Genomic DNA, 27470 nt, shown 5'->3' with positions numbered 1-27470 from the left:
AAAAGAGGATTGTTTACTTCTACATTAATTACACAAACAGCTTGCATTTGGAACCAACTTGCAGGTTCACCAAGTTGTCTTTATTTTATTATTTATTAAATCACAGTACCATTTGTGTGGTTGAGGCAGTTTCTATGTACAGCACATTATAGAAAAGAAGTACTGGAAATTATGATATTACCAAGTTCCTGGCTTTTCAACCAACAAACTAGGATGCAACTGTGGGGAAAGCTCTCCTTCATTAAGCCGCAATCTGAACTTTCTGCATCAAAATGTCAAAGGAGCTGTGCTGAATCATACCAAAGGGATTTCTTTATTTTAATCAGACTGTTTTTCATTCTTTTTAGATAAATACGCTTATTTGCAACATGTGGTTATGTTGTTTTTGAATGCTTAAATGAGTTGAAAGGTATCGATGGATCTGCTTATTTATCTTGCAGGACTCCAAGGACATCTCGAAGAGCAAATGGGCAGGAAAGCACCAGCTCTAATTATGGTACCTGTGATGGATTTACCCGGTAACAAAATTATTCACATAGTGTGTTGGCTCAGCCAGTAGCTAAACACTGAGCATTGGCCTATTCATTCCACTATAAAAGCAAGAAGACATCATGTGACTGTACTGAAAATGATGGTGGCGCATTAACAAGCAGGCCTGTCTGTACCTGAAACTTTTGGCAAGAGATACCATTTCCCCCACTTTTCAGCATGGGAGTTTTGGAATATCATATGGTATCTGACAGGGAATTTTAATGTCACATCCATAACTCCATAATCTCTCCTGCCTTGTATCTTTCATAACCAAGATCAGATCATACTCCATTGCTTTAACATAACCTTTATAGAAGACTGCTAAGTTTACGTGGAAAATCCCTTAATTACATTTATACATCCTTTGATAGTTTTGGGGAAGATTCTCAACATGTTGCCCTTAATTGGTAATTTCCTCATACTGGTGTACCTTCTGTTGATCAGAGTCTTGTTTCAAGGGAATGCACTATTTATGCTGACACAGCCCTGTTAAGCTTAATGTACTGTACTGTCATAAGTACAGTAAATGGCCCCATATTGCCTGAGATCCAGAGTCCTGTACACACATGAGGATCCCATCATTAGCTCTGAGAGGAAAACAGCTGCCAAAGCTCAAGGGGCTCATTCATGCCCCATAGCAGACTGCAGGAAAACCTAACTGAGTACTCAGAATGGATCCACTGCCAATTTATTGTAAAAAATGAAGCCTCCAGAGAGTGCCTATTAGTATTCATAGCATGCAAATACAAATCCATCGCCGCAGCTCCAGCATTACTGGTACAGCCTTCCCTAAATAGACTTTTCCGGGGAGGGGCATCTGCAAAAGGCCATCTCCTGCCTCGCAGACAAGATGGGAGAGCTTTACCAGGCAGCAGTGGCAGCTTCAACTCAGCCTCCTGGCATGGTGGCAGATCTCTAGATTGGGATTACCAAATGGAGCCTCTTGACTCGGGGACTTTTCCTCCTCCGCTGCACCCTTTGCCACATGTGATGGTAGTGGCAGCACATGTTCAGACATCAGCTTCTGCCTGCATAATCAGCTAGATGTCTGCCATTGAAACTAGACCTTCCAGCAGCATGCCTTCAGACAGGGATTAACTTCTCAAAAGTCATTTGGACAATTCTGGACTGCAGTTGGTGCAAATGGAGTTAAACTTGGTGCGCTTACAGAATATGGAAGCCACTCTGTTCAGTAATTCCATGGAGAAGCTTTTCGCTAAACCAAGGTCTGAATTTAGCTCCCATTGCCTTTAATGTATTATTACATGACTTTCTTATGGATCTGGCTGCCAGGATCTTCCTGTAGCCATAAGATAAAAGTTTTGCCTTGTGCAAATTTCTGATTAAATTGATCCTGCTTTGAACTGAGCTTCTGGCTGTGTTTTACAGCATTTTACAAGCAACCCTTTTCTCACTCTCATCAGACAGTTGTTGAGGGCTGGATGCCCCCTAGAAACTTTCGCAGCCCAAAATTTATGTGAGTGAATTATACTCACAGGCTTAATTTGCCAGTATCTGCAACAAGCCCACAGCCGAAACCCACTTTGTTTCGGTGAGGCTGTGCCCTGCTGCTGTGAATGTATTAAGAGGTTTCTCCATTGCTTCATCCCATATTGATTATGGCACGGGGACATTCCATCTGAAAGCAGCAAAGCAGCTCTTTATACTTCATTGGATGGAGAAGTTTTCAGCACATCACAGAATTGTACAGTTAGAAAAGGGTTGTGTGGGCTATCAGATCCAACCCACTAGTTCAGTGAAGTAAATCTGGAGCTACAACATTCCCCACGTGTCTGCCCAGTTTCTGCCTTACGTCCAATAAGAAAGAGGACCCACCTCTCTAGCTAATTTTTTCTATTGTCAGACTCTGATCCCTTCAAGAATTTTCTCCTAGTGTTCAACCCAAATCTACTCTCCTGTAGCTTAGACCCATTCGATCTAGACTTTGTCCTAGTCTGTGTGGCAGAACGTTATCCAGGGGAGAATACAATTAAACACTTATCCAAGCAGTTTTGCCTGAACAGCAGAACTTCACCACCCTATTTACTTCCTCTGTGTCCTTGCTCCAGAAGGTTGGGGGGGGGACCCAGAGAGAAAGGGGGGAAGTTCTGTTGCACAGCCTAAAGTGCTTGCATTAGTGGAGCTGTTAAGTATTTGTAGACCTAAAATGAAAGCATTTTTAGGTAGCATAAGACAGGTCTCAATGGCTCCATTTCGATTATGGAATTATTTGCCCTACAAGGTATGGCTGCCCCCACTCCCTCACTGTTTTCCATTGTTTACTAAAGATGATTTCATTCTAGCAGACTTTTCTGGTATGTGACAGATAAAAATTTTTGCTTCATTTTGACTGCTGGGTTTGTCTCCTTGATCTATGTGTTTTCTATACTTGTTTTCACAAATTTGTAATATTTTAAGTTGTGAGCCTGCATGGTGCTGCTGCAATGGGAGTACAGGACTTCAACATTTTAATAAAATAAATGGTTGTTGTTGTTGTTGTTGTTGTTGTTGTTTAAATTTGTATACCACCCTATACCTGCAGGTCTCAGGGCGGTTCACAGGATAAAATCACAATATAAAAACACAAAATACATAATCAAAATAAAAGCAAGGACAACCCAATAAAATAAAAAGGGTTTCCTTCACTCCTCTCTTCTTTAGACCAGGCATGCACAGTACCTTAAGCCTCTTGTATGCCTCGTTTTCTGTTCCATAGCCCATCTTTCTTGCCCTCCTCATAATCTGTTCTAATATGCCTGTATCCTCCTGAAAGTGCAGCACTGGGTCCAGTACTCTGAATGAGGTCCTAGTAACACAGAACCAAGTGTGACTATTATTTCACAGGACTGGAAATCTATGGGTGATATCCAGTGGTGATCATATGCTGATAGAAGGGAATCCATTAGCATAACGGAGAAGAAGGCAATTTCCAGTTTACCCCTCCTTATAGTGCCCTACATACCCCCTAAATCTGCTCTTGGCAACCCCCAACACTGTGGAACAGATACAGAGGGAATCACAAGGGGGGAGGAAAATTGGCAAAAATTGCCTCCCCACTTCCTCTGACAGATTCCAGCCATAATTGGATACCACTCTACGGTTTTATTAATGGATACCTAAATCGCATTAGACTTTTTTGCAGCCTCATCAGATAGCTGACTCATATTCAGCTTGTGATTGATTATAATCCCAATATCCTTTTCATGTGTACTACTGACAAGTCTTTTTGAAAGAGGAAGGCATAGGCGTGCTTAAAAATTGTCCCAGCACAGCCTGAATGTTGAAGGTCGCATTTCTTTTTCTTTCTTTTCTTTAGTGAACAACACCGTGCTGTCAACCAATGTACTGGCACATCGGTCAAAAGCAATATTTATTTTAATCTCTACAACTTTTTCATAACTGGCAAATGACTGGGGTATGTTAGTTAAACTTTTTAACCCTAGCATCTCTCTCTCTCTCTCTCTCTCTCTCTCTCTCTCTCTCTCTCTCTCTCTCTCTCTGTTTATCCCCACCCCACCCCCTTTCATATCTTGTGGCACTGAAATAATTTTGCAAATGATGCAGGCTTTATATTTATCAAGACAGTTTTAATCTCATCTTTTGTTGCTTCAGAGCAAAGAGTGAGCAGGCAATAAGTTAACAAACAGAAGGTCAAAGCTTTCAAGTGTGTCAGAGCTGGCTCACAGCTACTCCTGAAAAACGCAGAACTATGATCTGCACTAAGTCCACATTTAAAACAGCATTGGTTAAGGGTTCTGAAAGTTGTTAGGAGACTCTTATAGCCTTCAGAGAGCTGCAGTTCCCAAAATTATCTGAGAAAAGAGATGGATTATTAATTCTTGGTACCTTTAACAAACTACTGCTACACCTGCTGAGAGTCTGAGGGCCCTTCTCCTGCCTCTCTTCACCAGGCCTAGGACTGATAGACTACAAAAGGACAGCTACTGCGCTGCCCAGCAGAGATACTGGTTACATTCTTTTAAACTGCTTTTTAATTGTGTGTTTTTAAAATAATAATAATAATAATAATAATAATAATAATAATAATAATAATTGTTTTTAATTGTTTCTAACTTTTTGTGTGTGTGGAGGGCTGTTTCTCTTTATATTTTGATTGTGTATGTTGTGTTTTTATATTGTAATTTTATCTTGTAAACCGCCCTGAGACCTGCGGGTATAGGGCGTTATATAAATTTAATAAATAATAATGATAATAATAATAATACAGCTACCAGGATTCTTTGGAGGAAGCTGTGGCTGTTTAAGGGGGTATAATACTGCTTTGAATGTATTCTGCAGATGGGGCCTGGCCTGGTTTTTTTGTACAAGCCAGCTTCATTTCCATCTTGGGGAACCTCCTGCAGATGCAGAACGGCGAATCACCGAAAAGAACAGAGCAGCAATTGCTATCAAAGAACTCTAGGGTAGCATCATAAAGGAACTGGGAGGAGTTCATAACATAGTTCTTTGCCACAGCAGCTTCAACTCTCCCAAATCTAGGGCATTGCTGATGCGGGAATAGGCTGCATCATGGCCAACCATGCCCTACGGCCTGGGTGTTGCCCCAGTGGTCCAGGAAGAAGCTGTGCTTCTGCATCTCCCACATCACTTGAGTAACATCCCTATGTTGGATTGCGTCCCATGTGTGTATCTGGATAGCTCAGTGGTTTCCATCACATCCGAGGAGCCTGGAAAGTGTTTCAAGCATATTTCCTCCTCTTACTTGTAATATTGCTTTCATTTTAAGAGAAAGGTATCAAGGTGCTATTTATTTGTATAACCTGCACAAATGATGGCAGGCTTTCAAATATGTCAATATGTGGTGTGGTTTTTGTTGCTGTTTTCAAAATAAAAATGCCTACTATTTGAGTTTCAACCCTTTTCCAACCATTTTTAATGTCTACTTATAATTTTATATTGGGTGCAAAAAAACCCACTGGTCTAGGCAGGGGTTGACAATTGAATAAAAGGAAACTTATAAAGGAAACTTTATGGGAAGGCTTCTGATAACACTGACTTTTTGTCTTTGGAATATTTCACATTTGTTCCCTGTTGTATATCAGCCAGGTTTGCTGAGTTTTTAAACAGGAACAAGGCAATTTGTTCAATATTGATATGCAAGTTAGGTGCTGCTTCACTTAGAGACCCGGGACTTACACCACAGAAGAAAGCGTCTTAACACCTTTTTATCTTTTTTTAACGCTGAAATTCTTTCATCATAACTACCTGGCCTGCTGGAAGAGAGAAATTTCAAACAGCACCCCTTTTTTTCTATCCTGGTCTCTTTGTAACCAGATTGTGTGTTCTGACGTGGGAGTAGAAATGGAGTAAAGAGGTTTAATATTTGAAATTTATAAATGCTAAAAAAACAAAAAGCTACACCAGATTGACAGTGCAATAGATTTTACCTAGACAGGTTTTGATCTCAGGAGTGTAAATACGAATGCCACAGTAAGACATTAGTTTTCAGGGCTTAAAAAAATAGATATACAAACAAAAGAAAATTTTTCGGTTTCCTTGATTTGTATTAAACCCTCAGGAAAATTTACAATTTATTCATGTTATGACTCACAAGGTACGCCAATGCTGCAAATGCAATCTTGAGAGAAAGAGCACTTCAATCCAAAAGGGAATCTGTGTTAACAGTATGCAACCTGGAGATTCTTTCTTTCTCTCTCTCTCTCTCTCTCTCTCTCTCTCTCTCTCTGTGTGTGTGTGTCTTTTTCAGTGTATGAAGAGATGAGTATCAAGACAATATATTAGTAGTAATAATAACAACCATTATATACAAACAATTTATGTAATAGGTAACCGACCTGAATAAACTTCCTGCATGATTAAAGCGGCAGTGCTATCTATACACACTTACCTGGGAGTTGTTGTTTAGTCCCACTAATATAAATTAGACTTACTTCTGAGTAGACATGCATCAGCATGTGCTACAAAGTCTTTAATTACAGAAAAGGAGATTAAACGGAATGATTAAGCAGGACGACAGGAGGAAAACTAGTGGAATATAACTTCCTGCTTCTCTCTTCCTGAAAGCTGTCGAAATGATAGCCTCGATGCTAGCGAGCCTTTGCAGTACACATGGCTGAGCTGCCATAAAAGCACCAGAGCCGATCTTCCTAGATAGGTTAAAAGATGACACTGTGGTATTTTAAGCAGGGATTATTTGATTCACCCCTCCCCAAGTTTTATAGGGAGGTGAATCAAAATCTGATTTGTTGCACCAGGTATCACTGGTGCATCTGCCCAAGCTTTGGAATTTGTGCGGGTGCTGGAAGCGGAATGTCTCCTGGGGAAAAGAGAGGTGATCTGAAGCAAGCGATTCTCCTTCAAGGATGCTCTGTTCAATCCATTATCTCGCGTTGGTGTGCTATAGTCTATCAAAATACAATGATTGAATAAAACATTTTATCTCAAATAAATGAATGCACTGATTTAATAAAGATTCTACTGTGTGGTATTATAGTTCCCCAGATGAACACTGAAATTTGAAATGTGCAAGGTTTTCAAGTGTCCAAGTTAAATCATGGCGGCCTCTCTAAAATCGAGATTACTTCTACAAACCCAGTTAAAATAAAAACTGCCCTCCGCTTTTTGATTAGACTCTGGCACTTATTTTTAGGTAACCTGCTTTTACTATTATAACTGTGTCTGGCACTGGAGATTCATATTAAGAAGAGTTGACAATTTACTAATTTATGATCTCTTTCCGTGTATTTTAGTGTTTTTGGCAGGCTAGCCAGTGTTGATGTATTAGCTAAGCATTCAAACTACAGACTTGAGATCTTGAAAGCTTTTTTGAAAAATATATAACTTACTTTCATCTGAACACTGAATTTTTTACACATATTTAAAATTTTAATTTACAAAAAAAAGACTGGATACCTGAGAAATGAACCCTTATGTTACATGCAAATGCCCCCCCCCCCTTTTTTTTGTTGATACACTCCTTCATCTTTTATTCTGGTTTTGGGGTGGATTTTTGTCAATTGTTTTTCAAGACATTCTTTCTCTGTTTCTTTGAATTGTGTGCAACTGCTTATTGGCAATACCTAGAACAGAGGGAAGGGGATGCCTACCTGTTGTTCTTGGCCTCCATAATCACTGCTCATTGGCAATGCTGATTAGGGTTGATGGGAATTCTAGACCATCTATAGAATACCACATCAGCCTACCCTCCAACATTTCTGATAAAAATAGGGACATCCCATTCCATAATGATAATTTTACTATTTATACCCCACACATCTCGCTGGGTTGCCCCAGCCACTCTGGCCACCTTCCAACATATATAAAAACATAATTAAACATTTAAAAAACTTCCCTATACAGGATTGTCTTCAGACTGCTTGGGCGTTGGATAACTTCATACCCTCCAACATTTCTCCAATGAAAATAGGGACATCCTAAGGAAAAGTGGGACATTCCAGGATCTAATCAGAAACAGGCTTTCATAGGCTTCAGATAGTTGTGTATTTTCAAAAAGTGGATATTAACTATCCTATATTTATAATAATAATTTTTTCTTTATACCCCACCCTTCCCAGTTCAAAAAGCAGGCTCAGGGCGGCTAACAACAAATTTAAAACACTTTAAAACAATTATAAAAGCAGCATAAAATACAGTATAAAAACATGAATAACAATAAATTTCAAAAATCAATTAGATAATCCCCAGGACTAGCTGGCTGAATTGGTCCTACCTGGGCCAGCAAGGAGGCCAGGGGAGATTTAGCTGTGGGGTCTGCTTGTCAGCTTCCCATAGGCATCTGGTTGGCCACTGTGGAAACAGGATGTTTGACTGGATGGGCTAGTGGCCTGATCCAATATGCTTCTCTTATGCCTTTAATGCACTCTATGTAGGGCTACTTTGAAGATGGTCTGGGAGCTGCACCAAGTGCTGAATGCAGCTCCCAGGATCTTGAGTGTGGCAGTTTGATAGAACCATGTAATGAGAGGACAGTAGAAGAAGAAGAATAGATGAGCCGACTTGTGATTTGGCTCATCTTCCTCTCCCCCCCTTTTTTTTCCTCTCACCCTCCTCCTCTCCTTTTTCTTTTTTCTTTCCCATAATGGCTTATGTTTTATGCCATGTACTTCAATATTTTTTGTAGTTTTTTAGCTTTTTACATTGTTATTACTATTAAGGAATTTTCTTTTGTAATTTTGGTTGTCTATATTTATATTTATATGTATTTGTTTAAAACAAAATAAAAGTATTTTAAAAAAAAATAAAAAGAAGAAGAAGAGGAGGAGATTAGACTTGATATCCCGCCTTTCACTCCCCTGAAGGAGTCTCAAAGTGGCTAACATTCTCCTTTCCCTTCCTCCCCCACAAGAAACACTCTGTGAGGTGAGTGAGGCTGAGAGACTTCAAATAAGTGTGACTGGCCCAAGGTCACCCAGCAGCTGCATGTGGAGGAGCGGGGATGCGAACCCAGTCCACCAGATTACAAGTCCACCACTCTTAACACTGGCTTTCATTGAGCTACCAGGCCCAATTTAGGGTGTTAGTACGGGGTCTTGGGTCCTAGCCACTCAGAGGCTTTGTACTCAGGGACCAAAGTACTTAAAAGATTCCTAACCTCACTATCACCTTATGATCACCAGGGGAGGCCCCATTGGTGGTGGTGGTGCTGATCAGCTGGCATTGACCCATGGCTTAAAAAATATATTTGTATTGTTTTTATTGTTCTGCTGCTGTGGCGTTGGGCTCTTTTGGGAAGGGAGGGGGGAGGATAATTTCCCTAATAATTACTGAAATGTGTTGGAAGTTTCATATTTAAAGATAAGCCTGGGCTGGGTTATGATTCAATTTGATAACATTGTTGATATCATGGGCCACCCTGTGCTGTCATTTTGTGCCCGCTTCACCTGAAAGCAGCATGGAGCTTCTGACTCCAGGAATACTTCTCCAGAAGGAGGATCTAGTGCTTTTTATGGGACTTTCTATGTCTCGCTTTCTCACTTTCTCTCTCTCACTTTATGAAAGTGAGAGAGAGGAAGAGAACTGCTTCTTGGATATATTTACCATATACAATATGGCACAATCAAAAATGCTAATATTGAAGTGGGACTTAAATCGCATTTTCACCTTCCTTTATTCCTCTGAGTTCCTTCTCCATGTCTGATTAACTCGTGTCCTGCTGTTTACACTTCAAGAACGGGGCCTCCAAATCTGCTGTGTATCGTCACTCTTGAGTGGTTGGCAGGTAGCTCGCTGCCATTCCTTTCATTTAACACAATCTCAAGGAATACGTGGGAATATTTACCTTGCAGCCAAATACACAGATCATAATAAATGAAAGTAATCATGGACACCTCAAATGAGTCATTAGAGTGCTTCCTGCCTTTGAAAAGCTGCTTTAATAATGTTGATTGCCTTGCAAGGTAAAAGGCACAGTATAAATTAGCTCATTGATGACAGCATGGAAATCTCCACATGGTGGTCCTTGACAGCATCTCTGTTCTTGAGGCAGGAATAAAAGATAGTGGCTTTCAGAGCCAGGCGTTTAGCACTAGTCTGTTTTCAGGTGTGTGGGGGTAATTATCTACATAATTTAACTATTTCGATAGCTAAACCAGTTACCCCCCATTGGTGTTTGGTTTCCGCAGTGCAAGACACGACACTCTTTATAGCACGGTCCCCAGTGCAGACAAAAAGCTTTCCTGGGGTTGAGATCCTGCCACTCACGTAATTATTTCGAGACAGACAGCTCCATTACTTCAGTGCCTGCACTTCAGAAGAGGAATGGAAACATTAGGAAAAGTTTTTTTCTTTGATGTAGAATATGCTGCCACTTTTTTGTTATTAAAATAGGAGCTAACGTTAAATAAATAAAATCTTGCCTGGAGGCTTCTGAAAACTAATGTTGTGTTTTGACAGTGTTGGGTCCCCCCCCCCCCCATTCCTGAAAGCATTGTGCGAGTTAACTTAGGACTTCACGATTTTTGCTTCTTGCTACATATACTAAACTCTCTTCTTTTCATCTTCCCCCTCCCCTTTGCATCCTCTCCCAAGCTCATGCACAAACTCTTGGAACTTTTATTTATCAACTCCATTATTAAATGCTTTCTCTCCCCTCCCTCCTGCCTCATATATGTGCAGACTTTTCTTCTCCTAACCAGGGGTACAAGCACTCATACCAAGCGAAGGAAGCAATGGCTGCTCTCCTTTCTTAGATAAAGGACTCTTGAAAAGATACTGAAAAATAAACCAAGGTTGCAATCATATACACCAGGAGCAAATTATACGCCTGTGGCCAGTGTTAGAAACTCAGATATATAAGCTAGTTACCAAAATGGAATGCCTAGTTGCCATTTGGAGGCCAGACGGCTCAAAAGTCATATTTTTCAGTACGACTCTTTGGTTCCTCAAATTCAATCTGATTGTGCAGATGAAATACAGTGGTACCTCGGGTTACATACGCTTCAGGTTACATACACTTCAGGTTACACACTTCACTAACCCAGAAATAGTGCTTCAGGTTAAAAAGGTTAAGAAGGTTAAGAACTTTGCTTCAGGATAAGAACAGAACAGGTTAAGAAGGTTAAGAACTTTGCTTCAGGATAAGAACAGAAATCTTGCTCCGGCAGTGCAGTGGCAGCAGGAGGCCCCACTAGCTAAAGTGGTGCCTCAGGTTAAGAACAGTTTCAGGTTAAGAACAGACCTCCGGAATGAATTAAGTACTTAACCTGAGGTACCACTGTATAGCGGATAGGATTCTACAGGATGTGTTGCTAGTGTGTGAAAACAGTCAAGATCCAAGGATCCCCAGGCACTCACTTCCAGGTGATGGAGACGTCAAGCACCATCCTGGCACCCAGGCACCCAGGCATCTTCACTTGGTCACAAGTGGTCGATAGCCAGGTGAAAAATGTGCTTGGCAGATTTCAAACGTAGCCCTCCAAATGGACTTCAACTCCCATTAGCTCTAGCCAGCATGACCAATGGAAAGGGAGAATAAAATTGTTATCCCGAAACATCTGAAGGGCCAGTGTTTCACTGCTCCTGCTATACACACTTGGAAGTAAATCCTGTTGCAGGCATAGAATTGTGCTGTACAGTGGTTAAGTACTTAATTCGTTCTGGAGGTCCGTTCTTAACCTGAAACTGTTCTTAACCTGAAGCACCACTTTAGCTAATGGGGCCTCCTGCTGCCGCTGCTCCACCGGATAACGATTTCTGTTCTCATCCTGAAGCAAAGTTCTTAACCCGAGGTACTATTTCTGGGTTAGCGGAGTCTGTAACCTGAAGCGTATGTAACCTGAAGCATATGTAACCCGAGGTACCACTGTACATGAAACAACCTAGAATTACCTTTGGGGGGGGGGAGGAACCTACACAAAGAATTTCATTTGTATGTATAATGGATAAGCTGGAACTTTCAGGGTGGGGGCCCTTAAAATTAGCTCTTAATATGCATTGGGTTGAGATTGGAAATCCCTTTTACAATGGGGTATCTTGGCAAATGGCAGCCAGGATCCACAATAAGGCAGAAATTGAATTACCAAATATGGTATTCAAGCTAGGGTTGCCATATGCCCCATTAAGCAGTGTCTGGCCAGACATCACTGAAATGTCCAGGAAAATCGGTAGTGTAGATTTTGGTGATTTTCATAAAAAATAGCTCAAAAACTCATTTTTGTTGGTGAAATCAACAACTTTGGACAAAAAAGAAGAAGAAAGCTCAACAATCAAAATTCAACCTTCTGAATCAACCCTAAGAGTAGGCAATCTTGTAGTCTAAAAACTGATGGGGGGTCAGTTTGAGATAGGCTTGCCATGCGGCAAGAAAATTCCTGACAGGTTTTTGGGTGTAAAAATGGCAATTTGAAGGGAAAAGAGTGAAAACAGCTCAAAAAGCTTAAAATCTTTTTTAAAAAAAAAAGCTGAACGATTTTGGGGTTTTCCTAAAAAAAAGCTCAATAACTTTGTGGGTATCAGGAATGTTACTTTTTGAAATATAGCAACCCTAGTTTGAGAGAGCAAGGCTGGCACAGGCCTAGGGGCAAGAGACAGGAGAAGGAAGCAAGGGAAATATAGCCGAATAAAGCCATACACAAATGAGGCAAAGTAGCTTATTCCCTGTGGTGTTCTGGTAAAACATGGATGGAGGTGGCGAAATAAGCTCCCACTTAGTGGGCCATTCAACCACATTTCATTTTGACTGTTTCAAGTATGTAACAATATGTGCTAATACACATACACAGGACCTCCATATGTATATATGAAAAAAATACATGCGTTCAGAATTTGAAGAACCATAAAGTTTAATGCACTGTGAACAGTGCTAAGGCACATTGGCTCCAATTCAGCTCCGATCTTCTGTAAGAGCCGGGTGGGGAAATGCATATCCTGTTTTTCATCTAAATTCAGATTGCTCAGTAAGGGCTGCAACTGCATTGTGGTTCAGATGTGAAACAGTGACTGTTGAAACCTGCTTCCAATACAGCTCTCCCATTGCCTTACCACACTTCTTGCAAGTTTGCTGGTTATTAGCATGTACCCACATGAGCCTTGGGGATTTAGAGGACAGTTGTTACAACTTCCTTTTCCTTTTGGCCAAGGGTGGTGGTAAGGATACATTCCAAATCATCACCAAAATCTGGAGTCACAATGGCACCATTCTTCTTCGAAAAATCTGATTGCATCCCTTTTTAACTGGAAACAATGAATCTGCAACGTAAGCCCAGGGGTGTACTCTGAACACTTATGCTGCAGCAATTCTGTTGAAATTTGGTTCTGGCTGATGGGAGATGGTATGGGAATCCTGTGTACAATCCACTGAGCTTGATGGAAAAAGGACCGGGCATAACTATAAATAAATAAAACCCCCATGAGTCCAACTTACCCATAATAAACACAAGGGATGGGATTCAGCTAAGTATTACTCAGAGTAGACTCACTGAAATTAATGAACATGGCTAAGTTACATTGATATCCTATGTTTCCTAGAAGAAGCTCTAGGTGATGTACACCTGTGAGGCAAGTTAGGCTAGACGTCAGTGCTGCTGCAAGGTCACCCAGTGAGCTTCATGGCTGAGTGGGGATCTCAACCCTGGTCTCCCAGGCCCTACTCCAACACTCTAACCCAGGGGTCCTCAAACGTTTTAAACCAGGGGCTGGTTCACTGTCCCTCAGACACTGTTGGGGGCTGGACTATATTTTGAAAAAAATATGAACGAATTCCTATGCAACCCGGCGCGGCATTTCAGTGGCAGAGCCGCCGCTGCTTGAGGTGCTTGTTCCCATTCAACGCCTCAGCAGTCCCCACGTGCTGAGGTAAACCTGGCGCATTTCAGCCGGATTTATGAGCCTGGTGGGCCGGATGTGGCCTGCGGATCATAGTTTGAGGACCCCTGTTCTAACCATTACGCTACACTGGGCCTCAAACTCTGAAATAGTTGGCCTTTATCTAGGTGTCAGACTTAGGAGCAAATAGGAGTTCTGCCCATGGAGAAGGAGTGCTACACAACTTGACATGTCTGACTAGGCAGTACTTCATAATGGGAATTTGACTGAGCTGCCACACTTGATAGCAGAAAGGAATGAACCCCACCCCACCCCCCATGGCTTCTTATTTCTCTTTCAGGAGAAAAATCACAAGCCCCGCTCTGAAGACACATCAAGGATGGAAAAGATCCGTCATAGAAATTGATCCTTACGATGTATTCTTTTTACTCAAATAGAGCTACTGAAATTTCCATAGGTTCCTGTGCTTCGTATGCCTCATAATCTTGGCTTTATTTCCAAATCCTGGGTGTTCTGGTCGCTTTCTGAAGCATTCACTGGGCAATGCTGCCTCCAAGTGTTCAAGGTGAAGAAGGCCACATTTAACAGTTGCTCAGAAAACTTTGCCACATGTCAGCATTCTCTGCCGATTCGGAATGATTAAAATGCTTGTTTCTGGTGCCCGTGTTATTAAAAGTGCACTTTGTTTTTGCCCTAACAATGTACCACTCGTGTGACCTTGAATAAACCCATTTATGATCAGAAAATTTGGATTTTGTGAGGTAATGCAATTCATATTCTATGTACTTAATATACTCAGAAAAACAAGAGTTAAAAACAACATTTACTGTCACAGGCACAACAGAGGAAGACCACCATCTACAACCCAATTATTTTAAAGAATTTCCTTCAATTTTAAGCCACTAGCTCTAGACCAACTGGATTATGGATTGCATTCTGAAAAAGGAACTAAGTCAGGGCTGGCTAACCTACGAACTTTCAGCTGTTGTTGAACTACAGCTTCCACCATCCCTAACAACTAACCATGATGCCTGGGGCTGATGCAGTTTGGAGACAAGCAAGATCTGAAGGGCCACCAGTTCCCCATTCCTCATCTAGGTCATTCTCTCATTGTTTTCAGTTGTTTCCTTCATCCTATAGCTTATTTCCATGTAGTTACATCAGCTGCGCTAGCTTATTCAACATGAGGTCAGATAGTTAGCTATACTGCCTGTGGTGCTAACTACATCACTTGGAAGTCTGTCAGTTTTCTGGCTTTTTGTTTCTGTTTTGTTTTTGTTTTTTAAAAAGGTAGCAGATGCAGGGGCCTGTGACAGCAATACATCGACACCATGCACTTTTTCTTACCTGACATAATCTCAAGAAAATGTATGATTTTGCATTGGGAACAATGGAAGGGTAGATAGGGGTTAAACATTATCTTTTCATACCCAGTGAAAATGCTCCTTCCTGGCACTTACTTACTTACTTATATTATTTGCTTGTTAAATGTGCAGCCCATCTTTCTGCCAAATGGTGCCATAAATAAATAAATAACCAACCAGCCAACCAATGGGCTATCACATGATATGTGATTTGGCTCTACCTTGCATGCTCTCTTTCAAATAAAGCAAAATAAGAGTTTGGTTTTGCTTTTACAAACCCAACAACAGTTTCTTCCTTGGTAAGTATTAGAACTGAAACACCCTGCAGAAGTTCTAATCGCTTTTCTTTGCATCTTTGATTTAGTTAGTTTGAGCAAGACTCAGAACAGCAGGAAAGGCTTATACATAAAATATAAAGAAATAAGTGCATGCTATTCTGAATTTTTAAAAAAGGAATTCCTAGTAGATTGCTTGGGCGTGGAATGGGAAGTTACCACAATGCTTTATATGGATAAGAACACATAATTCTTTGACAGCAATGTTTTGCAAGTTCTCTAAACACTGCTCTGATCTTATTGTTGATAGCGAGAGCGCACACACCAAACGGCAGTTGTGAGAAGTGATGAAGGTGGAAGGAAACTTGGGGCTTAACTTCCATTGTGTGTGATTCTGGTAATTAAATTTAAGGAGAGAACAGATGAGAAAGACACAGACCAACTATTTGAAATCTTATCTGAAAGTAATTAAACTGGATGTGCAAAAAGGGTAGAAATTTTAGAGTTGAAGTGGACTGCTTCCGAGGGCTGTTTCTAACTGAGAAATACTTCTACTTGCAATGTTTCTAATGGTCTGAATCGTCATTCAGGCACTGTGTAATATTGTCTAGTAAGAGAACATTTCTGTCGGCCAGAACAGTCTGCTACTGATCTTAAGGTGATCAAGGAATTTCAATAGGAGGTTCAGAAGTGGAACTGCTGGAACCAAGAGGTTTCATTCTTTTCATTTTGGCCTGAATAGAGACAATCGGACTCAATGGGACTCACAGGCAGGCATAAAATTTGAAGTTCCCCTGGATTGCATTTGTGTTTAAAATGATGAAAAACGGCCACAGGACCACCTCTTTCGGATGTGAAAATGGCCAAGGGGTATTCAGTGACTTATTCAATAGCCAAGAATGGTAAGAATCATCTGGAGGAAAACTGTGTGTGTGTGTGTGTGTGTGTGTGTGTGTGTGTGTGTGTGTGTGTGTAAACTCTCATGGAAAAGTAGAGAGAGGTGAGTAACAAACTTGTGAACAAGGAAAACTCATTTTTGCACTTTCTGTTCAGAAACCACTGGAGAAATGCTGTTTGTGATCCAGGTTACTGAGGGGTAGCTTGTAAACAAGAGCTTCCCTGTCAGCTCACTCAAGGACAGAAAAGGGAAACCAGGCAGAGAAACAACCTGCCTTCTGGAACAATGAGAGGCATGGTTTGGCAGCCCCAGGGACTCTGATATGATGTGCTTCCTTCTAAATATTTTAATGAGCTAAGCAGCGGGCATTCCCTGTTGAACACTTTCTTCATGGCTGTTGCTAAGCAAAACCAGTGTAAACATTGTTTGTTTTTTAAAAAACAAATTCTTCTAAATCTTAAAGGTACTCAGGTAGCTTTTCAGAAACCACCCCAAGCAGGTGTGCAGCTGAGGTGAAGCCATTCTTCAGCAAACACAAGGCCACCTCTTCTCCCTGCGTCCTTTCTCATCTTCCATCCATGAGGATTTTAAAAACCAACATGGAGACATCACTATCCAGTCTGCTCCCTTCAGGGCAATCCTACATTTTTCAAACAAGTCCACCCTGTTTAGGGCCTGATCCACACACATTCAGCAAAACCCTGTGGTAAAATACTTCTGAGAGACCATCATTTCCGACTGCAGGCAGAAGCTCCAGGTCTGAATGTTTCCTCATAGGAATGGAACTCCATGCACACCGTAAAGGAGCACAGCAGGAAGACGGCTAAACTGGAATCTTACTCCCCATAATCTTTGTTTTCTACATACAAGGAAGGTGTTGTTAGTTACTTACCACATTACTATCCTGCCTTTTCTCCATTTGTAGAAATGTTTTTATTGTTTCTAAGTTTCGTGGACATTTTATTGTATTTTATTTCATACTGGGTGGAATGCTATGCCTTGCTCTTCCAATTATTCCGTCTGAGCATTGCAGCTTGACAGATGGAACAATGCTCCCCCCTCTCCAACCCCCATGTTCTGGAGCTTCTACAAACGCCCTCCGCAAGCCCATTTTGCACAGTGCGAGGGGCACATGTTGGAGGAGAGAGGGCTAAAGCCTCATTGTGCAAGGAGACGTCCTCATTCAGGGCTTCCACTGATGGGCCTGGTTAAATGAGTCCCAGCACTTGTTTTTCAGGCTGGGAAGCAGTTTAAACCTTTGTAAAATAAATAAAACATTGACAGCAAATATTGGTCTCTCCTCCTCTTCTCTCTCTCCCCCCCCCCCATGTTATCCTCATAAAACAACCCTGCAAGGTATGTTGGGCTGAGAGAGCGACTGGCCCAAGGGCACCCAATAACTGTCATGGCGACCTGGAGCTTTGAACCTGGGATTTCCTGGCCCTAGCCTAACACCCTCACGCTACACAACTCTGGCTCTTTAACACGCAGAAGGCATTTCACAACACAGTGCCTCACAGCAATCCGAACTGGGTTCAACCCTTTCGTCACAGACATAAATGTGGGGAGGATGAGCTGAAAGAATACTTCGGATGTGTGACGATGTGGGTTTCAGAACACATGGTTAATAGGTTATGAAGTTCTTCCCCCACCTGCCACCCCAGTCCAGTCCCCATTTTTTCTTCAGCCACTTTCTCTCTGCTGGATTCCCACAGCATTTGGAGTGCAGTTAATCGCTTGCACAGGAAAGGGGCTTTCATAAATCACAGAGGCAAGCAGTCAAGGATTTTTCATGCATTCCTTTCCTATGTAAATGATCTGTAACTTTCTTGTGAATCAGGCCCATCGATTCTCACTCGCACACACGCTGCCCTTCGCCTCCTCCCCACCAACCTCCCTGCACGACTCCCCCCCTCCCCCCCACCCCACTTGCCGGATTCTCAGAATTGCAATCTAAATGGCCCTGAAACATTTGAAGCCGATTAAAGTTTAGCTTTGCATATCAGTGACCTACCAGCAATTCCCACTAAAGCTCTGATGTATATACTGCATTTGATCTACAGCTAGATGATTCAGAAAGAAGTGATTCCAGAAGTGCTTTCTTCCCTCACAGCGTACTGGAAAAATGCCCTCTGGAGACACAGCATAATAGCAGCTATTTCCTATGAGCATCCTACAGGCCAGGGACACTCCAGTAAGTTGCCAGCCATTGCCTTTTGGCTTCCTTCCTGTTTTGCACAACACATAAATCACCAGGACTGATTTCTTCTGTCTTATTAGCAAGATTTAAGAAGCTTAATAAAATACATTTGGCAGGTTATAACATTGCTCCACTTATATCCAGCCACTATACATTTTTTTTGTTCTTTAAGAAAAAACATAACCCCTATTTCCTCTGGCAGAAAGCAAAGGTTTATAACAGGATCTTTTTTTCTTTTTGCAAGTAATAATAATGTTATTTCCTTTGCTTAAAAAAAAAAGGGAAGCAATACTGAAGGCAACGGAAACCAGCTTACAATCTGTGGTGTCTCTATGGGAGCCAAATCAGGGCAGGGGGAGGGAAGCTGTGTGTTTCGTGGAGGTTCTCCATGCTTGGACATGGTCAATCCTATCAGTGAAATGCTTGTGGTTGAAATAGCATGTGCATGTTGAATCCTTCATAAGAACATGGGAAAGACTTGCTGCATCAAGCTAGCACACCCTCCAATGTTTCTCTGATGAAAATAGGGACATCCTATTATCATTATCATTATTATCATTATTATAATTAGAATTATATTTAGACCCCACCCTTCTGACAGGGTTGCCCCAGCCACTCTGGGCAGTTTCAAACATATATGAAAACATATATACACTGGTACCTCAGTTGTCGAACGGAATCCATTCCAGAAGACCATTTGACTTCCGAAACATTCAACAACTGAGGCGCAATGGGCAGTTGGCAAATTCTATTGAGAAAAATGGAGAAACATGCCTCGGAAGCTGTTTCGACTTCCGAGGTGTGTTCGAAAACGTAAGCATTCATTTCTGGGTTTTTGATGTTCAGGTTCCTAATTGTTCAGCTTCCAAGACGCTAGAAAACCGAGGTTCCATTGTAAAGGGCTGCCTTCAGATGGCTCGGGGGGTGGATAACTCAATAATAATAATAATAATAGTAATAATAATAATAATAATAATATATTTATACCCTGCCCATCTGGCTGGGTTTCCCCAGCTACTCTCCAATGTTTCTGTGAAAATAGTGAAAATAGGGACGTCCTGAGGAAAACTGGGACATTCTGGGATCAAATCAGAAACCGGGACATCTTCTATAAATCCAGGACTGTCCCTGGAAAATAGGGACACTTGGAGGGTCTGAGCTAATGAGTCATCAAATTCAGCATGCTGTTATCACAGAAGTCAACCAGGTGCCTATGGAAAGCCCAAAAGCAGACCCAGAGCTCAGCAGCACTCTTCTGCCCTGCAGGTTCCCACAACTGGTATTCAAAAACATACTGCCTCTGACCAGACAGAGACTTTGGTCTTTCAGATTTCAGTGGTGCCCTGTGGAAAGCCAACATTCAGTGCCTCCTCACCTCTTGCCTTCCATTCTGCTGAATTCACTATGTCATTGTTCTGATGTCCCGCCGCACCCCCTAGGTTAGGTGCCCGGTGTGGCAGAACTGGCTGTGCTGCCTTAAATCCACCTCTGCTCGGGCAGAAAAGGCAGAACATAACCTCCAGGGTTAGTCTTTTCCTCCACAAATTGGCCTGTTCCTCTTTTAAAGCCATCCACATTGGTGGCCATCAGAGCACCTTGTGTGAGCAAATTCCACAATGCACTCTATGAAGAATTACTTTCCTTTCTCTTTCCTGAATCTGCCAACATTCAGCTTCATTGGAGACTAATATTATGAGAACGGGAGAAAAACTTTTCCTTATCCACTTTCTTCATGCCATGCATGGTCTACTATGTCACCTTTTCTCTAAATTGAAAAGCACCCAGGGTGGTATTAAACTAAAGTTTAACTCAGATAAGACAAGGAGCGAATGGGATATCACCCTTTCTTAGATTTGGAACACCTTTTTTATTTTTTCAATATTTGGGTGAAATCTTATTTCTTTTTCCACTGTGGAGAAAATTTATTATTGTTATTATTTAATTGCTTTAAAAACATTTCTAGGCAGGTTTTCATTTTAAAAAACCCCAAAGCAGTTTGCTACTGTGGATGAATACAATCATGGGGAAAATAAATAAATACTATAAAGCAATAATGGTAAGACATATCAGCACAATAAAGCATCAACAAGACAGAAGGCAGTTTAAAATGGTCAGGGGACCACCAGGGTCAAAAGGTATCTTTTTAATGAACGACAAACACACAGCAGTGCCACAGCAGTACCCACCTCTGTTTTGCCACAAGGTGGAATACTGCAAGTCATGGATCCTCTGAAGATCGTAGTGATCTGACAGGTCTACATTTTTTACCTATTTTAGTCTCCAAGAGAGATTCATGTGACCAAATATGGGTGCTCAACTGGATGAAACTGGTTTATACTATTTAAAATTTACTTTGGGACTGTCCAATGAAAGAACCGCAAGGCCCAGTCCTGTTTTGGCTGGAATTGTTCATCTTTCCTAACCAGTCATTTTTAATGATAAATGATGAATGGCGAATGAATCGCATTATATTCATTCCAAAGATAAAACCTCAGTGCAAATTGATTCTGCATTACTCAGCATTGTGTCCATTTGAAAACAGATGTAGGTGGTCCCAGCAATGGGAGGGTGAATCCAGACCTGCCCAGTTACCTTGTGGGTATGTTGTTGTTGTTGACATCCATTTGTCTTGATAGACAATGGAGTGTGCCTCTGGGGATGCAGTCAAACTGCTGCACTAACAGCACCAAAATGATTTCCTTGGGGTGCAAGCCTGAGCCGTGTGTATGGAAGTCCTGGGCTTCTCAGTAGACAAGACCACCTCCCCCCTCTCTGCCTCACAGATGGAAAGCAGAGCAAGATGTTTGACACCAGCTTGACTGCAGGAGTTGCCAGAAGGAGGCATACAAGAGAGTTCTTAGGGACTCCACTCTGGATTTGTGTAGGGCTTACTCCTTAGCCTTTTAGAGCCAGCATGGTGTAGTGGTTAAGAGCAGTAGACTAATCTGGTGAACCGGGTTCGCGTCCCTGCTCCTCCACATGCAACTGCTGGGTGACCTTGGGCTAGTCACACTTCTCTCTGAAGTCTCTCAGCCCCACTCAGCTCACAGAGTGTTTGTTGTGGGGGAGGAAGGGAAAGGAGATTGTTAGCCGCTTTGAGACTCCTTAGGGTAGTGATAAAGCGGGATATCAAATCCAAACTACTCCCCTTCTTCTTCTTCTTCTTCTTCTTCTTCTTCTTCTTCTTCTTCTCCCGAAGATGTCCCGCAAGGCAGTGGAGGTTTAGGATGAGGGTTTTCCTCATCCTACCTTCCCAGGATGATGAGCCCATCTACCCGTCACCTCCCTCTACAACACATGCAGAAACAGTCTTCTTTACCATTGGACCCACTATTGGTCTAGTTTGCTCAGTCCACTGGAGCCTGTCTTCACAAATGTCTAAGATTTACGCTCTGGCCCCATGGCTGCAAGTAGCAGCAGAAGCTTTGGAGCAAAATCAAGATGGTGTCATCTAGACTGCCAGAAACCTCTCCAACAACCTGTTCTGTGCCAATAACAGCACAGAACTAGATAAGACACAGAAGAAGAGTATGACCCTATGATTGGCTGTAGTATTTATGGGGCTCAAGGGTTCGAACAACAACTGCCCTCCAACCACCACTTGGGAAAATAATTCCCAGTTCCAGAACTTCCAGAATTACCCCAGGGATCAAAGGCACAGTGGCCAGCCTGAGGTCTTCTATCCTTGTTCTCTACTCAAGATGAAGATGCTTTTCTTCTCATGTGCTTTAAGTTAGAAACTTGTTGACATGCCAGAAAGGGGTGTGGTAGCAGAACCAGTGGTAAAACTCCTCAACTGGGGCCTAGCAAGTGCTGTAGCAAGTCTGTATCCTTCTCTGCTCTTTACTGGACAACTTCCCATATTATAGGACTGCCAACCATTTTAGGCCAGCAGGCACGTTTGGTATTTTGAGAGAATGTTCTGCCTGCCAGTCATAAAAAGGATGCCATTGGACGGGTGGCATTATACAAAATGGCTGCAGCATATAAAGGAGCAAAAAAGAGACAAGACCACAAAATCAAACAAAAAGACAGGCAGACAGGAATACCCTCCACCCACCCATCAAGGGGGGGGGGGCGCACCTAAATCAGCCACTGCCATACTCACAGAGAGAAACTCCTAAGTGAGAACGATTTGAGTGATAGTTTTACTGCTTTTTGTTGATTAGTGTTCCTAACATAGATCCAATGTGCTTGATTTGCATTTTGTGATTTTCCCTCCCCCTTGTTTTATATCGTTTAGATCATTTCTTGTACTTTCATAATATTTATAGTTTGTTTTGTATTAGGAAGTGAATGTTGTCATGAGCCGTTTCGAGCTCAGCTGGGTTGCTGGGAAAGTGACACACCCCATAGGCCTGTTTATGAGTAGGTGGTGTTCAATACAGGAGAGGCCAAGCCAGCGCGAAAGGGAACTGGGCAAGAAAAGCAAACAGTCTCTTGTGCACTGTGGATTTATGAGGGGACAGTGACCTTTTGTGGACACCCTAGAAAGTCCTGATGGGCACAGTGGCAACTGCAGGAGCTGCCATAGGCAACCCCTGCAAGTATCTTGATCCTTGACACCCTGAGCGGTTCCTCAGCCTCTCAGGTAAGGCAGAACTTTAAGCCACGAGGCAGGGGTAGAAGGACTGAGGCATGACTATCAGTGCTTATCATACCTTACATAGTCTGTCAAAGTGCCCATCAGAGGAAGGAAGCAAACAGGTGAGGGATGCAGAATGGTTGCTTATCAGTGCTTGTATTTCTTATAATTCTCAGCTTCGAAGCTTCACCTTGTACTCTTGCGAGTTCCTCCCCCCACCCCACCCCACCCAACCATCCCTGTTTGAGGAGGTATCAACATACAGTTGTCATTGGTCCTTTGGATTTTATTGCTTTGGACATTTTCCAATGCACAAGTTGCCGAAGCTTTCATGTCAGTCATGATTAACCATTCTCTCCCCCCCCCCTTTTTTCTTTTTTGCTTTCTTGCATGCTGGTAGGTGTAGACAAGGCTTTGCCTGTCAGGATACTGCTGTGTATGATAGGTGAAGAGCCGCGGTAGCCTGACAAACAGAATTATCACAAAGTCATTTTCAACTCCTGAAGACTGGATTCCTCCTATCTCCTCAGGAGATGGAAGATGCTTTGTGATCTTGGGATCAGTTGCTTGATTAAAATGACAGAGCTGGTGTGAGCAGGTGGCATTCTCACCTTATATAAAGAACTTCATATGCCCCTCAGTTATGGGACTCAGCAGCAGTGAGTGCGTTAACCTGGAGCTGCTCCATTTCATATGCTAGTATTTAGAAGAGGAAATTCTCCAGTGTAGTTTATCAATCAAGATAAAATGCTTTTGTCTCTTTATAACTCCATAGGGCATCATTGATACTGAAGACTCAGAAGGCTTGTCCACAACAAAGCAAAATGTGGGTTCTCACCAGCCTGTCTCCTCATTACTGTATGTATGTATTCCACAGTATGTATTCCCTATCCCGGTGTTGTCCCATACATTTCTCCCTTCTAATGAGGAGCTTTTCAAACCTAGGAAAGTCTGAATAAGGAAAAAAAAAAACCCACACATTTAAAGTGAGAATGGAAAGATTCAGGTCAACACTGAGATGGGGTACGTTTTATTCCGGTGTGGGCAATCCCGGGAGTTTATCCAGCAAAGTCTTGCAGAACTCCAGTGGTAGCTAGTGATAGCACAGCTCAAAATTATTATTATTATTATTATTATTATTATTATTATTATTATTATTATTACTCCGCCAATCTGGCTGGTTTCCCCAGCCAATCTGGGCGGCTCCCAACTGAATATTAAAAATAGAATCAAACATTTAAAACTTCCCTAAACAGGGCTGCCTTCAGATGTCTTCTAAAAGTCAGATAGTTGGTTATTTCCCTGACATCTGATGGGAGGGCATTCCACAGGGCAAGCGCCACAACTGAGAAGGCCCTCTGCCTGGTTCCCTGTCACCTCACTTCTTGCAGTGAGGGAACCGCCAGAAGGCCCCCGGATGCTCCTTCAGGTATACTGGGCCAAGGCCATTTAGGGCTTTAAAGGTCTGCACCAACACTTTGAATTGTGCTCAGAAGCATACTGGGAGCCAATGTAGGTCTTTCAGGACCGGTGTTATATGGTCTTGGCATCCGCTCCCAGCGGATTCCTTCATTAACACTGAAGACTGAGGGTTCTAACTTGCATACAAAAAAGGCAATGGAACCTTCTGTCTGGAAGGTTTGGAACCTCCCAGAGTAGATTTAGGGGGAAGGGCACAGGAGAAAGAGAGGGAAGGAAACTTCCATTGCACAAACACAAGTCATTCTAGGATCACAACAACTTTATATGATCATTGTTGTTCATTTGCAGAAGAAAGAGAAGTAGGGAAAAAAGACAAATGGGGTCCTTTTTGGGAGAGCTGCTCAACGAAAGTTCTTGCAGGCTACACACACACACAGTATTCTTTTTACACCCTGCAGTCTGTCTGCACTGGTTAATATTGTCAAGGGAGCCCTTGCCTGACAGAATATAATTTAGGATCTATTAAATATGATTACTTGGCCTTGAAAATGATAGATATTGAACAGAATTAGAAGATCACTTTACAAAAGAAAGGTTCCTCTTGCAATCTTTCCTACGAGCATAAAATAAAGCTTGGGGGAAATCCCAACGGAATTGTGGCACTTATGGGTTACATTTATGAATACAGGGATTGATCTTCATATTTAAAAAAACTGAGAGGGGGAACTCACAAAAAAATGAGTAGGATGATATAGCAAATACCTGGACAGCTCTGAGATGCCTGAGACTTGAGTGGCATGTTTGCCATGTTTCACTTGCTTTAATTACAATGGGGATGGAGGAAAGTGCAATTAATTTAAAAGTGAACCTTCACATTCTGCAATGGGAAATTAATCCCTAATGGCATTCTCAAGTTTTCTCTGTTCCCTACTATATTAGATTCTGAGGTTGATTGCACCTCTGTGAGCCATTTGCCTCTTTCCCAGGTGCCCTAATGGTTGCTGCTTCTATCTATTATGGTCCTTGATTAGTACATAAATGATTTCATCTGGGCAGCCCAGGTGGCATTCATGCACCGCTTGCATAGGTTTGCTGCCATGTGCCCTTTGTGGGGAAGGGCCCATGCCAGCTTTGCCTTGGAGAGCATGGCTCTCAGCCTCCGCTTACACTGAATAAACACCCAAAAATCTTCTTTAATCCATAGGTTGTTCTGGGAAGAAGATTCACTTTCTCATTGGCTGGCTTCAGTGACTACGTGACTAAGAACAGGACGCAGTACTTTGCACATTGAAACCTATACAGACATTCTGATTGCAAGTGAAATCTAGGCATGAGCAGGCAGCGTGTGGATGGGCTTATTAGGTTCTGTCCACCCCTCCAACCTGCTCATGAAGGCCAAAATTCTGATGTGGGGAATTTATTCCAGAGCTTGGAAAGGTCCTTTTTAAAAACATCTGTCCATCGTGTCCAAAAAGGAACTAATTATAGTTCATGTTCGTACAGTTGTACCTAGGCTCCTGAACGCCTTGGGAGTCAAATGTTCCAGCTCCCAAACGATCGAAAACCGGAAGTGAGTGTTCTGGTTTTTGAGCGTTCTTTTGGAAGCCGAACGTCCAGCGGGGCTTCCACAGCTTCTGATTGGCTGCAGGAGCTTCCTGCAGCCAATCAGAAGCCTCACTTTGGAAGCTGAACATTTCGGAAGTCAAACGGACTTCTGGAACGGATTCTGTTTGACTTCCGAGGTACGACTGTAGTTTGGTTCATGTTCGGATCATAGTTCAGTTCAAGTTCATCCAAATGGTCTTTGGACAAAAAGTAAAAATCCAGCATTCAGAATACTACTAGCTGCTGTGCTGAAGTATGAAATACATACCTAAGAAAACTAAGAAAACATTAATATACACATACAATTCAATGTGAATTGCTGGAATTGTTTCCCTCAGCAATCATGATTTTTAAACTTAAAGGCCCAAAGAGTCTGAAGAGAGTGAGCGAGAGAGAGAAAAGTGTACAACACGGACATTGACGATGGATAAGAAATCAGTGAAAATTTTACCACAAACAATTCACATTCAGCCTGCCCAACAATTGTGATAACTACTTTCAGATGTAGTTCAGAGACGTTTGAACTAATTCAGTGACCTTCTAAATGTGGAAGCTCCACACACAGTTGATGACCCTTCACAGTGATTACAGGAGCCTCCTGCTTCGTCTCTTTTGCCCTCCATTATTTGGAGGGTGAGGACAACAGGGGCAAAACCTAGTCTGATTGCCCCCACTCTACACTCTTGAATACTTCTGCAACTTTGTGTAGGTGGGACCAAGACACCTCAGGGACTGTCTTCTCGCATATGAAACTTTCTACTCACTTAGATCAGGGGTCAACAAGGCTTTAGGGTCCCAGAAGCAACATGGATTGGGCATTGCTGGAGCTGGACATACCTATTTTTTTGCTACTGGTGTGGATAGTTTATTTTAACACTATTTGGCTTTTGTTGCTGGATTTTGATGACATTGAAGAAAACTCCCTCTGTGTGTGTGTTTTTAAATGCAAGTGTCCAAGCTATCTTATGAGAAAAGGCAGTGCGAAAACATTTCAGATAAGTAAGTATTTACACAATCTTTGTCACTCTGTTGTAAAGTTTAAGGGGGTCGATTTTACTTGCATTAAAAATTGTCTTTTAATATCTATATTCTTATTGATGCAGTTTCTATATTTCCCAGCAGTCTCCAGAAACTGTTGTTTGGATGAGATGCGGCACAACTGGATGTTCCTATCCTCCATCCTTGAAGCCTAGGTCAGTTAGGTAAGCTGCATACCCCTGAGCTGATTGTCAGTTTCAGGAAGGTGTGCAGAGGAGAACCGGGCTCCTTACCTGTCTCCCAAAGCCAAGAATTAGCTAGAAGGGGTGAGGGGAGGAATTAGATTCCA

The 27470-nt window shown here is 42.1% G+C and overlaps 1 protein-coding gene and 2 long non-coding RNA genes across 9 annotated transcripts in view; 2 read left to right on the top strand and 1 right to left on the bottom strand.

Moving 5' to 3' along the window:
* Positions 1–3023, top strand: part of DPH6 (diphthamine biosynthesis 6) — a 248238-nt gene extending 245215 nt beyond the window's left edge. For all 4 annotated transcript variants that reach the window (XM_083743445.1, XM_083743446.1, XM_083743447.1 and 1 more), the window contains one exon: positions 441–3023. In XM_083743445.1, coding sequence (XP_083599571.1) covers positions 441–559 — 119 coding nt within the window. In that variant the 3' untranslated portion in view covers positions 560–3023. The remainder of the gene's footprint in view (positions 1–440) is intronic.
* Positions 3024–3150: 127 nt separating this feature from the next.
* Positions 3151–4547, bottom strand: LOC310846723. Of its 3 annotated transcripts, none has more exons than XR_014565519.1 (3): positions 4044–4547; positions 3363–4003; positions 3151–3323 (listed from the first exon to the last, which is right to left on the bottom strand). It is a non-coding gene; the product is annotated as an uncharacterized lncRNA (long non-coding RNA). The 3 variants fall into 3 exon arrangements; XR_014565520.1 differs by having other exon boundaries at positions 3363–3999; XR_014565521.1 differs by having other exon boundaries at positions 3363–3999; positions 4049–4547.
* Positions 4548–15634: 11087 nt separating this feature from the next.
* On the top strand, positions 15635–27107 carry LOC310839890. Of its 2 annotated transcripts, none has more exons than XR_014561696.1 (4): positions 15635–16335; positions 18445–18525; positions 23892–23974; positions 25743–27107. It is a non-coding gene; the product is annotated as an uncharacterized lncRNA (long non-coding RNA). The 2 variants fall into 2 exon arrangements; XR_014561697.1 differs by having other exon boundaries at positions 23892–23978.
* Positions 27108–27470: the final 363 nt, after the last annotated feature.

Source organism: Podarcis gaigeae, assembly GCF_964106915.1.
Source record: "Podarcis gaigeae genome assembly, chromosome: 1".
NCBI lineage: Eukaryota > Metazoa > Chordata > Lepidosauria > Squamata > Lacertidae > Podarcis > Podarcis gaigeae.
This window is presented reverse-complemented; position numbering and strand designations above follow the sequence as displayed.